General features: G+C 35.3%; 2 protein-coding genes across 4 annotated transcripts; one reads left to right on the forward strand and one right to left on the reverse strand.

Annotated features, from left to right (window-relative positions):
* Positions 1-2,121: 2,121 nt before the first annotated feature.
* LOC129321931 (peptide chain release factor PrfB1, chloroplastic) lies at positions 2,122-8,678 on the forward strand. Of its 2 annotated transcripts, XR_008596154.1 has the most exons (9): positions 2,122-2,363; positions 2,894-3,093; positions 3,329-3,391; positions 4,004-4,224; positions 4,564-4,767; positions 5,764-5,979; positions 6,394-6,580; positions 6,996-7,567; positions 8,162-8,678. XR_008596154.1 is itself a non-coding variant. In XM_054967922.1 (8 exons), the coding sequence occupies exons 2-8, from the start codon at positions 2,928-2,930 to the stop codon at positions 7,289-7,291; spliced, it is 1,353 nt and encodes a 450-aa protein (XP_054823897.1). In that variant the 5' UTR covers positions 2,122-2,363; positions 2,894-2,927; the 3' UTR covers positions 7,292-7,570. The 2 variants fall into 2 exon arrangements, 1 of the variants encoding a protein (XP_054823897.1); XM_054967922.1 differs by lacking the exon at positions 8,162-8,678 and having other exon boundaries at positions 6,996-7,570.
* Positions 8,132-12,581, reverse strand: LOC129321932 (ATP-citrate synthase alpha chain protein 1-like). Of its 2 annotated transcripts, XM_054967923.1 has the most exons (14): positions 12,490-12,581; positions 12,264-12,350; positions 11,900-12,009; positions 10,997-11,173; positions 10,730-10,891; positions 10,537-10,617; positions 10,323-10,374; positions 10,114-10,228; positions 9,958-10,039; positions 9,551-9,646; positions 9,364-9,465; positions 9,048-9,164; positions 8,843-8,959; positions 8,132-8,405 (listed from the first exon to the last, which is right to left on the reverse strand). In XM_054967923.1, the coding sequence occupies exons 3-14, from the start codon at positions 11,996-11,998 to the stop codon at positions 8,334-8,336; spliced, it is 1,272 nt and encodes a 423-aa protein (XP_054823898.1). In that variant the 5' UTR covers positions 11,999-12,009; positions 12,264-12,350; positions 12,490-12,581; the 3' UTR covers positions 8,132-8,333. The 2 variants fall into 2 exon arrangements, with proteins under 2 accessions (XP_054823898.1, XP_054823900.1); XM_054967925.1 differs by lacking the exons at positions 12,264-12,350; positions 12,490-12,581 and adding an exon at positions 12,151-12,221.
* Positions 12,582-12,715: the final 134 nt, after the last annotated feature.

Here is a 12,715-nt window from a genome sequence, read left to right on the forward strand (position 1 = left end):
TGATTACTGTAGGTCTGAAAAATCTGAATAGAAGAAAAGAGGAGTGAAGGACGGTAAGTATGTGAAAAAAAAAAAAGGAGAGAAGGATAGGGTGAAAGAGACAAGAACAATATTTTCTTTTTCATTTTAAATACATATACAGAAAATAATTAATTTTAGGATTCCATTTTTTTAATCTCATACCAAGCATTTTTTTTTAATCAACACTCATAATGAGTAATGCAGTCCCTTAATTCTATTTTCAATTTCAATTATATCAAAATGCTTTTTACAAACTAAATGAGGCTGTGGTGAAGGTAGGGTGATATATAATCACAATAATCTAGGTTACTGCATAACATTCTCTCACAACCTATGAGAGGCAGGCAGGGTATTCTTATTATATAAAACATACAATGTTCAGGTGTCCTAATTACAATCAGCCACCAAGGCAATCTCCAGGAATCTAAAAGAATGAAGAAATGAAGCAACAGCCAAGAGCCCAAGAATGCACCTCAGCCCAAAAAAACCTTAACTACTATGGGCCTTGGATCTAGAGCCCGATAACCTTGGGCTTTAGTCTATTACTTTTAACTTATATTAGATGAATGCATAACACTGGGCGTTTGCCCTCTTTCTCACAAGAAGAAGAACAAAATGACATTTAAAGCTATATCAAAGAAATTTATTACATTAAAAGTCCACTAGTTTTGCATTTGAAATTATCTTCTAAAAGTATGCATATATTATTGTTAAAAACTGAACTTTAACAAATTTAAGAAACTAAATAGAATAAATAGAGTTTCTAAAAAACTTTATCTTTAGATAACTAAACAGGGAGAAGAATAATCATTCACGGACTAGATTTTCTTTGACTTAAGCCTGCTCATAAATTACCTAAAATCCATTCATAAGAAAGCACTGCGTGCCCATGAAAGTAAACCCAGAATAAATAGGAATGAATAAGATTGATCTCTTTGTTATTGTACCAAGACTGTCATGAAAATGAAGAAACAAAACACTCTCGGACATTATTTTTTCTCCTTTTGCTTGATAGCGCTCTAAATTTGTGAATGCTGGGAATAGAAAAGAGAATAATCAAGATAATTCTGGGAATCAACAATCATTCTAGACCAAAATAAACCTTGTCTGGTCATGGTTTTTTTTCTGGTCCATAAACCTGTAAATACGCTCACAAAAATAATCACTTGGTTTTGTTTCAAACTCGTGCCTAATTAGTTTCTTTATTCGCCTTCGGATCATTTCCATTCACAATGTGAAAGTAGAGGGTCTATTCTCTGAGAGAGAGAGAGAGAGAGAGAGAGAGAGAGAGAGAGAGAGAGAGAGAGAGAGAGAGAGATACAAGAGAATGTGGTTGTATATTGTTGTCTGGCTTGCTGCCTCCTCAACCATGGGAAGATTATTAGTGTTACTAATGAAGCTTTTAAGCATCTTTGCCGCTTTCAGCTAGGACTGAGCTCCAGACTTGAAGCTTCAAGATAGAAAGCAATTTTAAGCCGCTTAGGCCTTTTATTTATTTATTTATTACATGTTATTTATTATGCTAATATAATTAATATGATTAATTTTGAACATAACCAATTGTGTTATATGGTATAATTGATGTACAAAATTAATTAATAAAATCAAGTAAAACTATATTTTATGAAAATATATCCAAACTCCTTTTTTTTTTTTTTTGATAAGATATCCAAACATTGTTATTATATGCTATACTATCATCTTCTTAAAAATATTTAAATACTCAAAGTCAATTATAAACTTAAAATCATAATTATCTTATAAACTATTGCTATTTACTTTACAATTTATCTTTTCAATTTATACTTCTTTAAAAATATCTAAAAACTATACAAACTTTGTTTTATAAATTATGATTTTAGATTTATAATTGATTTAAAATACGAGAATATTTTTTAAAAATTATAATTCTAAATTTATAATTCACTTTGACTTGTAGAACATGTGCTTGAATATTTTTTTAAAAAAAATTATAATTTTAATGTTTTGAGGTTATAATTGATTTATTTTTACATTAATAAAAATATTCAGATATATTTTGACATAACCATGTTCTGACTCTAAAAATTAATCATGAATTCCGAATGAAATCCTTTTCCGTTTTCAGTTTCATAATGAAACTTCAGAAGACAGCGGCTTTCCTTCTTCGTTTAATCGTGTTATCATCCTCTACCTCAGACTTCAGCAGAGTTGCTCTCGTCGCTCTCCTTCCTCCGTGGCTTGCGGCCTCAGTGACTCCTCTAGTCTGCTGCTTGTTGCTCTTCATTCATCTCCCTGGTCTCCCTCTCTTCGTTCATCAACATTATCTCTTCTTCTCGGTGTCTTCTCTTTGCTTTGTCTCGGTAGGTCACATAACTATTTGATTTTTTTTTTTAACTGTTTCTGTCGTTCATCCTCTGCTCGTTCTCGCTGATCTCAAATGCTGAAAGTTATTAGTTATAGGGTTTGATTTGTATCAGAACTGATTTTGTTGTGATATTTATGTATTTTATATCTTGATGGGTATTGTTGTATTTTACATTGTTGTGATACTTCTCGTTGTTTGTTTTCCTGAAGCAAAGACCACATAGGTTATTTTTACATAATAACTTATGAGCTGGGATACTGCATAGCTAATTGGCTATATGATAGTTACCCTGAACAAAAAAAATTATTCGATTGTGTCATAGAGTTAAGTTGCTCTTTGCTTCTTTGTTATCATTGTTGCCCGCACTTTTCCAACCCCATGAAAACACCCACAATTCAGCTTTCAAAGCATCACAGCAACCAAAGCTTCTTGCATAACTAAATAACCAGTTTTCCTCATAGTCTCGCATGACATCAATTTTCTAGATAGGTCTTAACCATCATTCTCCCTCTTTATTATCGGCAGCAAGCCAAGCGCACCCTAAGAATTGGTACTCTTCATGGAAATTCTCTCGCACCCTCTCTGCTGCTCCACCACCATGTTCATCAAGAACAGTTTGAGCTGTAGACAACCCCTTCAGATGCGCCGCCAGCATAATATTTTCATTTCAAGACATATTTCGTCACTATCTTTACCAGTCTGCACCAATCTCTCCCACCATTCTGGTAAGTAAATATGAAATTATGTATATTGACCTGTTTGTATTTCCCCCGTAGAGCTTATGGAAAGAATGGGCAAGTTATTTTCCCATGTTGACTTGTCTTCATCAATTATATTATTCTTTTCAACCGATTGAGTTTCAGTGAATTTCTTTTTCATTGGTTTGTTCCTAGTCTTACCCCACTTTAAATGATCCAATCTGTTATTTCTCACTGGTTTATTTTTCTGGATTTCTACCAGTTTTATTCGCGATGCCAGATAACCAGTTGAGCCTTGGGGTGGACAGAGAATGGGCACTACAAGGTGAACTTAATTGATGTACCTAGTTAACAATTAAACTAGGAATATTTATCTAGTCTACTTTGGGGTAGATGCGATGATAGTATAGTAGTATTAGCATTTGAATTCAAGGTGTTCTTGGTGGGAGATTGAAGGAAATGCTAGTTGATACTTCTTCATTTACTTCTTCTATTTTCTTATTGATCATGCATAGAGTCTTTTCCACTCTACCCACTTTATTGCTACCTATCATGTTCTTGTCAGGACCAATTCTTGTTTTATTTGATCGGTTTCAAATGTATCCACTTTTGTTGTCGAATTTTTCTGGAAACATCAAAAGGATGACACAAACATAATAAGGCCATTTCATTTTACTTTGCGTTCTATTTTTTTTTTCTCTTTTCCTAATTGTTGTTTCCCTTTTCAAATTATGGAATATATATAACCTTGGCATAATTTTGTGGCATTCTTTCCATTTAAAGTTCACTTTGCAAATCCAGTTTCTCCTTCTTTTCACAGTGACCATGCTGCATTTTTTTGGGAACATTCATTTGTTTTCAGAGAAAAGTTGCTAAAAGACCTATGAATTTTTTTTTTTTTTTTACAACATGGAACATATGTTATTATTATTGCCAGATTTTTATTCCTTGCGGAGGGATGTTGAAATTTTGTCAAGACGTGTTGAAGAGACTAGAGAGTCTGCTGGTATACTGCGATTGGAACAAGAACTAGCTAATTTGGAGTTGAAAGCTGCCGATAGCTCCTTTTGGGACAATCAAGCCAAAGCTCAAGAGGTTCTTCTGACCTTGACTGATGTAAAAGATAAGATTAGAGTTCTCACTGAGTTTAAAACCCAGGTTAGATATAATTCTTTTACCAATTTTCAACCATTTTTAACCTTATCCTCTACTTTTGTAGTCCTTCCTCCTCTTCGTCAATGATATAAAATAAGGACAAAGGTTTATAAAAAAGTTTGATCTCATGTGGCTAGTTTATAAAAAAGTCTGTGTTCTATAAGTATTGCTGAATTAAATATTCATTATGCTTGTCTGGACTCGAAACCCTCCCTCCCTCCCTTCCTCTCTCTCTCATACACATACTCTTATTTGTATCTCCTGAAATCTTGCCATATCCTAGATTTTCCCCCTGCACCTATTCATGATCGTAAAGTTGAATATATGTCAAAATGACTGTAGGTTGAGGATGCAGAAACAATAGTTATGCTGATGGAGGAGATGGACTCCATTGATAGAGGACTTCTTGAGGAGGCTGTCAATATTATCAAAGAACTGAATAAAGCACTAGATCGATTTGAGTTGACTCAACTTCTTTCTGGTCCTTATGACAAAGAAGGAGCAGTTATCTCTATTACTGCTGGTGCTGGTGGTACAGATGCACAGGTAATTATATATCCTCCATAGCAGTGGCTAAACTGTTGAAGGCCAGAACTAGTGAACCTGCCCCCTCTCCAACAAAGAAGGTTTCGGGAGGAAAAAAAAAGCCAGAATGAGATTTATTCCTTTTTGTTTCTAGTTAGTTAGAATATATACATACCACTTCAATTATGTCTTAACATTGTTTACCTCTCTAGGCTTTTAGGAAAAATCTGTTTGTCAATATTAATTTTACGCAAATAATCCGGTAGGGACTCAAAACAAATATAAAGCAAAAAGGAAGAATCTATTAAATTAAATAGAGCAAGAATCTCACTCTAATTAACTTAATAGCCAAATAGGAGAATCTCCAAGGGAAAAACAAGGTTTATTAATCTTTGATATTCCGCTGTCATACCAGCCAGGATATTTATAACCAGAAATTACAATTAAACAAATCAAATAATGCAGATAATTAGCCTAAAATCAGGAAATAACTGACTAGCACGGGGGTACCCCACTAACGAAGTGAAGGTCCTCTTATTCAGCTACTAACAGTTACTAACAGCAAAACAAAACAATGATTAATTAAAGTAACAGCAAGGAATTAATTTAAATCAGGTAAATCCCTCATAATCTGCGTAACAGCATCAGATTCTGTTATCTTCCTCCTCTTGCTGCGTTGATAAGTGATTATGGGTCTGTTATGCTGACTTGGACCCTTATCACTATCCCATCTTGTGTAATTGTACCTAGATAGGAATTCCCAAGTGTTAATGTGTGAGATTGTCAAAACATTTAAGATTGAGAACTGGATATTAATAATATGTAGTCAAGTAGAGGGCTTTATTAACAGATTATTATTTTCCAAACTACATGGTGGATGTTTGTCCTCCAGTCTAGAAAAAGGAAGTTAACTGTCTCTCATATTTCATTTTCTGTTAACTTATTGCTTGCAATATGAGTACTTGCCAGTTATTCTGATTGTTCAATTCAGATTTTGTACAAAAATTACTAGTGCAGGACTGGGCTGATATGCTTCTTAGAATGTACATGAGATGGGGAGAAAAACAGAGATACAAGACCAGGGTGGTTGAGAAATCCTCTGGAGAAGAAGCAGGGATTAAATCTGCCACCATTGAAGTTGAAGGTCGTTATGCGTATGGGTATATATCTGGGGAAAAAGGGACACACCGTATTGTTCGACAATCTCCTTTCAATGCTAAAGGCCTTCGTCAGGTAACAGCTAGTAACAGCTAACTCCTCTTATAGCTCAAGTCAAATTGCAAGATCTGGGACTTTAGGTGAACTATTTTGGTGTTTTCATTTTCTTACTGCTGACTGCTGAGTATTCAATTGGTGTTTTCTTCCCTTCCCCCCCAAAGTATCCAATGGGTTGTCCCCCCCCCCTTTTTTCCTGAAGGAACCCAATAACTGGCCAAACACTGTTTTTTATCCACATTTTTGATCTGTCATGAGTTGTTGATTAGGAGCTAAAGTGGAATTTTTTATGTTATCCAATGAGGCACACTCATGGGCTTTGAATAACAGATTCGAGCATGAATATCAATATGTTATTCAACGCCTATGAGTCTGCCTCATTGGATAACACCGCAATTACCACTTTAGCTCCTAATGTAATATTGTAAACAGACAAGCTTTTCTGGTGTTGAAGTCATGCCTCTTCTTCCTGAAGAATCTCTGGATGTTGAGATTCCTGAGGAGGACCTGGAAATCAGTTTTTCAAGAGCGGGTGGAAAAGGAGGTCAGAATGTAAATAAGGTTGAAACTGCAGTTCGGATTACGCACATCCCAACTGGTGTTACAGTTCGCTGCACAGGTTCTTTGACATCCTTTGTTATTTATGCAATCTCATTGTGCTTACTGAATCTTGGTTTGTCAATAAATTGGTTGTTCAATAACTTTATCTAGAAAAATAATGAACTGTCGTTTTCTGTGTGTTCAATTTGGAAGCTTTTTCAGGAGACAGTTTGAATTGTCAGCTACAAAAAGCTTCATAATTTTAGACTTTTTATTCGTTGAAATCGGTACATGTCTAACCTTGGGCATTGTACACACCCCAGCATCCAACTTATAATTTTTTTTTTTTAATTTTCCAAGGGATGCCACTTGCTCTTGGTTGTTTTTCTCCTCTATTTGTTTTTTCTTTTTAGTGACTCCAAGGGAAAGTAGTGAAAATTTCAAATGGTGTTGTTTCTAACTTTTTTTAATGGTTAACTGCAATATCTGTGCAGAAGAGAGATCCCAACTAGCAAACAAGATAAAGGCATTAAGCCGTCTAAAAGCTAAGCTGTTAGTGATTGCTGAGGAGCAACGAGCGTCGGAAATCAAGCAGATTCGCGGAGACGCAGTGAAGGCTGAATGGGGACAACAAATACGAAACTACGTTTTCCATCCGTACAAACTCGTAAAAGATGTTAGGACGGGGTATGAAACTTCTGATATTTCTTCAGTTATGGATGGCGAGCTAGAGCCCTTCATCAAGTCTTACCTCAAACACAAGTTCAATATGGCATCATCACAAACATGATGAGGATTAAATTATGTATAGGTGCCAGACATGGTTTCTCTTTGTTGTGTTTTTGTTATGATTCTAAACTATTGAGATCATCTATTAATAGTAAGATTGAGTTGTAGAAGAAAGAAAAATCAAACTCAAAATATAGGATAGAATAAACCCTGTTAGGCCATACCTGATAGCTAGAAGGCTCAAGAATGCATGATGGAAGCCACAACCTCCATATGGGTTTGTAATCCAAGAATCTTCCATGGTTTGGTCTCATAATCTCATTTGTCGATTGGGAAGGTATTTTCTGCTCAGCTTACTTGGCTTCTAATATTCATATTTCATAATTTATATCTTTTAATACCTCCATTATTCTATTATATCTTTTATTATAATCCAATTTATAGGTTTTGATTGGATTAGAATTTTTAAACCTGTACGTATAAATAGAAGACATCCTAGTTATATTGTTGCATTGATATATAAGAAAGCTCTTTTTTTTTTTTCACTCTCCTTTTAACTTTCTCTTTCTCCTATTGTTATTCCCTTTCATCGTTTCACGGTATTAATTATTTAGAACAATTGGCTAAAACAAATATGACTTCATCTGGAAGTTGAATATGTCGCGGCAAATTCTTGAAGAACCATTTTAAGTAGGAAAAATATTTAACGGACTAAAAACGTAGGGTGATACATTATATATTAAATTAAGAAACTTTATTTTTAGAGAACTAAACTGAGAGAAGAATAATCATTCAGGGACGAAATCATTATTTGACTTAAACCTGCTCAAAGAAAAATACTTAAATCTATTCATAGGAAAGCACCGAGTGCCCATGAAAATGAACCTAGAATAAACAGGAATGAACAACATTGATCTCTTTATTATTGTAGGAGGACTGTCATGAACATGAAGATACAAAACACTCTTGGACACTATTTTCTCTTTTTGGACGATGGCTCTAAATTTCTGAATGCTGGGAGTATGAAAGGGAAATTAAGAATCAACAATCATTCTAGAATGTGTAAAATAAAACCAGGTACAGATCTAACAATGAGAGGATCCTTAAGCAGCTGCAGTGATGCATTGGATTGCCTGCTTGCATATACCAGTCATGGTTTTTTCTGGTCCATAGACCTGTAAATACACCCAGAAAAATGGTCAGACCCAGTTGTTTTGGACAAAATATGACCTTCCACAGAACAGAGGATTTAATTGTGTTTGCAGTTTCCATGGGATTTGTGTCTCATATAATGCTTAGTTTGTCTTACTTGCCTTTGGATAATTTCCATTCACATGTGAATGCAGAGGATGCATTCTAAGAGTGAAAGACATAAGAGAATGTGGTTGTATATAAGGCCCACACCTCATACTAAGAGAATGGGATCTACCATTCCATTTTGATTTTAATCCCTCTGAATTTACGCTAATAATTTTATGAAAGTAAAGGATCCGGTCATTGTGTATTGTTGTCTGGCTTGGCTCTTTAATCATATCTACTCGTTTGACACAAAAAATGAGGACCAGATACTTATGGTGTTACCAATGAAGCTTTGAGGAGTAAGTTATATAACCTCAATAGGGAGGCCGATATCTTCTCCAAGAGCCCGCATTTTTGCTAGACCTTTCTGATAGTTGGGACCTCCTCTCCTCACATATATGTGCATCCTTGCCGCTTTTAGCTGTACCTCCTGGATTGCAAAACCTTAACGTTCAACTATCTGTACTACCAATTGGATGATTTAAGCTATACCATGATGATATACTGATATGCTTTACCTTCTCCTTAAGTGCTCGAATTATGCCATTAAATGTAGCAGCAACATCAGTGAAGTTTGCTATCCCTCCTCCAATCACAAGTGCTCTCTTTTGGCCATCAGGGTTTGCTGTTGCACACTGCAAAAGAAACGTTTGGATTATCATAGAGATACAGAAAACCTGTCGCTATAAGTTGCAGTGTTAAAAATCATTTTCATAGGTCATCTTTGGATTCTCCTAATAAGGTATTGATTAAGATAGTAAAGTAACAATGCTGGATCTCTAAATTCAATTGTAGAAGCAGAGCACAAATAACATGAAGATGAGGTTTACTTACATCAATTACAACTCTGGCATACTGCAAGACCTCCTCTTCCTTGGGAGCTCCACTGTATTCTGCGTAGTTTCCAAGTTCAGATGCATATCCAAGATCTCCAACCTGTTTAGATCATTAAATTTGATAGTTTAGTTCCATGAGAAAACAGATTAGCTGAATTTCATTTTTAAATTTAAAAGAGACGCACCGTGTCAGCATAGATGACACTAGCACCTCCCCCGGCTACCATTGTCCAAATTCGGCCTGCTGGGTTCAGCACTGTGAACTTCAGAGATGCGCTAGTCTGCAAGCAATATCAACGCTTGTTCGTCTTAAAATATTTCACTAACAAAATAATTTATAACACATGGTCACTAGACACAATAGTATTATTGGTGAGAGACTAATATGAGGGGTTCAAATATTTCTTAAGAGGGCTAAGATCTGCATTTATTTCTAATTACCAAAGATAGGATGTTCTCTGTGAAATAAGTATTGAATTATAGTTATGCAAGAGGAAAATAATTTCATTGGTTAACTCTTGTTCATAAATGGAAACAAAAGGTTATACCCCTCCACACACACCCACACGTCAAAGGTACAATATTTTCTCACCTTTTCATCTAATCCATGGATGACACTCTCTGTGGGACTCATAACCCTCCCAAACGGCATTGGAAATTCAATGTTTCCCCATCTGTTGCAGGTTAAACAGATTAGGAATTGGAGTTAAACAGTATTCTTTGAAGAAGATTTGAAATCCATACTTACTTTTTGAAGTTCTTGAAAGCAGCGGTGTCATCTAGCTCGCCTCTCATATCCAAAGGATAAGGCTTTCCCTTGACCAATGTGAAAGGGTTCATTTCTAGGAAAGTGAAATCCAGGTCTGATACACGAAGAAAAAAAGGGAAATTCAAATTCAAATGAAATAATAAAGTTGTCCCCTAATCCGTTGCATAAATACGTCCTCTTATAAATACCTTGAAATAAAGCAAAAACCACCTTGAGGAATTCCTCAATTTCTCCCCTGATCTGTTGCATGCATGAAGAGAGATTATTATAAATAACGCAGACAGTCAATTCCATCACCCATTGATTTAAATTCAAAGTAACAGGCCAAAATACAGGTAAAGAAAAACGTCAAAAAGATGTCCTGTTCATACAATGACATGTCATCGAGGAAACAGAATTTACCTCCAAGGGAAGGGTTGCAATAAGTGGAGCAACGATTTCAGATGTAAGAGGCACTCCTGTTGGAACAAATACTGTCTTAACCTGAAATGCGAAATAAACCAAATTTTAGCTTATGCTACTCTGAGGGAAGGATATGTGAGTGAACATATATTGATTAATAAATCAGTAAGGTGAAAAATCAGCACTGTAACACCTTATCCCAGTTCTCTTCAATTTCAATTCCTCCACATTCTGAAAAGCTTATACTGTTCCCAAGTCTCTCTGAGACAATGTTAAGGTAGAACTCTTTATTGTGTGGGATGAAAGGCTCAACAATGAAGGTTGTTATTGGTCCTTTACATCCACTCATCTCAACCTATACATAACAAGATTTATGACCAAACATTTCGGGAGCATACAGAAAGACCAAAAAGGAAAGAACATGCAAGAAAGGTTAACTTCACAAGGGGAGGGAAAGCACCTCTTTGCCAAGACGCTCTTTCACAAAAGATATAACTTGTGCCAAATCCAGATTCAAGGCAACCAAACCACTTTTACCACGCTTTCCAAATAACATGTCAGGTTTCACAACCAATTTGGAAGTTGAAAGCCATGGTTCCTTCTCCACTAGCTGATTAAAATCAGTGGACTCTGTAATCTGAGGCATTAAACACAGAGAGAAACATATTTGAAAATTAAGCCTGATGTGCATTCAACATGCATGTCTTCTGGCCCAAAAAAAAAAAATGCATGTCTAAGGCGCAGATAACTGGTTTATGAACTTAAAGAATTGTTTACTTTTAATTATGGAGTAACATAGACTGAAGAGTAAATACCAGTAAAATTTTCAAATGGAAATGGAGCTTTCTTGATTTGATTAGGGAATTTCAGAGAAGAAGGTTCAGAGCATATATTTTCAGATATAAACTTAACATTTCAAATGTAAATTGTAATTACCACGCTGATACTTTCACAAACACGAAAAACGGAAAAAAAAAAAAGATACTAGCGTTTATAATAAGCTTGTAAGATCTTGGACGATAAACTCAATTGCAAGCTACGGAGATTGATATATGACTATTGTACTCTCCTAATAAAGTTATTGATAGACGTGTAGCATCCCTTGAAAGTGCAATCCCACGAGGTGAGCTCTGTTACTATCTTATATAAGGGAAACATACATGATGATTAGAGTTTAATATTGGATTTAAATAACAATGAGGTCATAAACTTTACACTGAAACTAACATTCACAAGCCCAAATTGATAATCAGCTTAATCCAGCAGAATTGGGATACAAGATTGAAATCTAAGTAAACTTATGGATGAAATTTTTAGAGGCGTGAGCACAAGAAATACTGATAGAAACGACAAGCGTACATACTTGTGCAGACTTAACAGGTAACTCATAGCCAGAGAGTCTCTTAAAATGCTCCTTCAACAATCTCTTGGAATCGTACTCTCTGATCTTCTTGCGCGCCATTTCTTCTTGGTCTATTTATCAAAAATAATAATAATAATAAACACAATCAAATCAGCAACTCATTATATCGGACCCAAACGATCAAACCAAACAAAATGTGCAATAGTTTTCAGAAAACAGCATCTCATTTCATCTCGCAATAGAAATCCTACACTAAATTCTTCAGAAACCTCAAAATTCAAAGCGAAATGAAGGAATCAGAACGGTGAAAGCAGCGAAGTCAAATGCGGAAAGGGAATGAAGAAGGTCCGGGAATGGCATTTACCGTTTGAAACAGGAAAGAGGTGGGAAGAAGCAGAGGCAGGTGGGTAGTTAGATCCCAACCAACAGCTGAATGATGGGAGTGGTAGAGCTGCATGTATTTATAACTAAAGCTTTGATTTTTACCAAAGGCCAAAAAAAAAAAAAAAACAAGAAGAAGAAGAAATAATAAAAGTGAGGGTTAAGAATTAAGAAATTAGAAGGGGAGGTAGAAGGATCCAGAGGGTTACCTAACTCGCGGGACCAACATTTCAAGCTTTCAGCCACGACTTCTCTGTTGCGAACTGTGAAGCAGGTGGCGGTGGTTGACGCCGTGGATCTTGATGGCGTGGTGCAGGAATCACCCCTGAGCATTACTATCTGTTACTGCTCCCTTCATTTTAAATTATAAAATATTTTTAAATAAAATTTTATACATTAATAAATTTTATTAAATATATTTAATAATTTTATTTT

The sequence above is a fragment of the Prosopis cineraria genome, unplaced genomic scaffold, assembly GCF_029017545.1.
Source record: "Prosopis cineraria cultivar Desert tree isolate PC_DT_omini unplaced genomic scaffold, ASM2901754v1 PC10, whole genome shotgun sequence".
NCBI classification, from domain to species: domain Eukaryota; kingdom Viridiplantae; phylum Streptophyta; class Magnoliopsida; order Fabales; family Fabaceae; genus Prosopis; species Prosopis cineraria.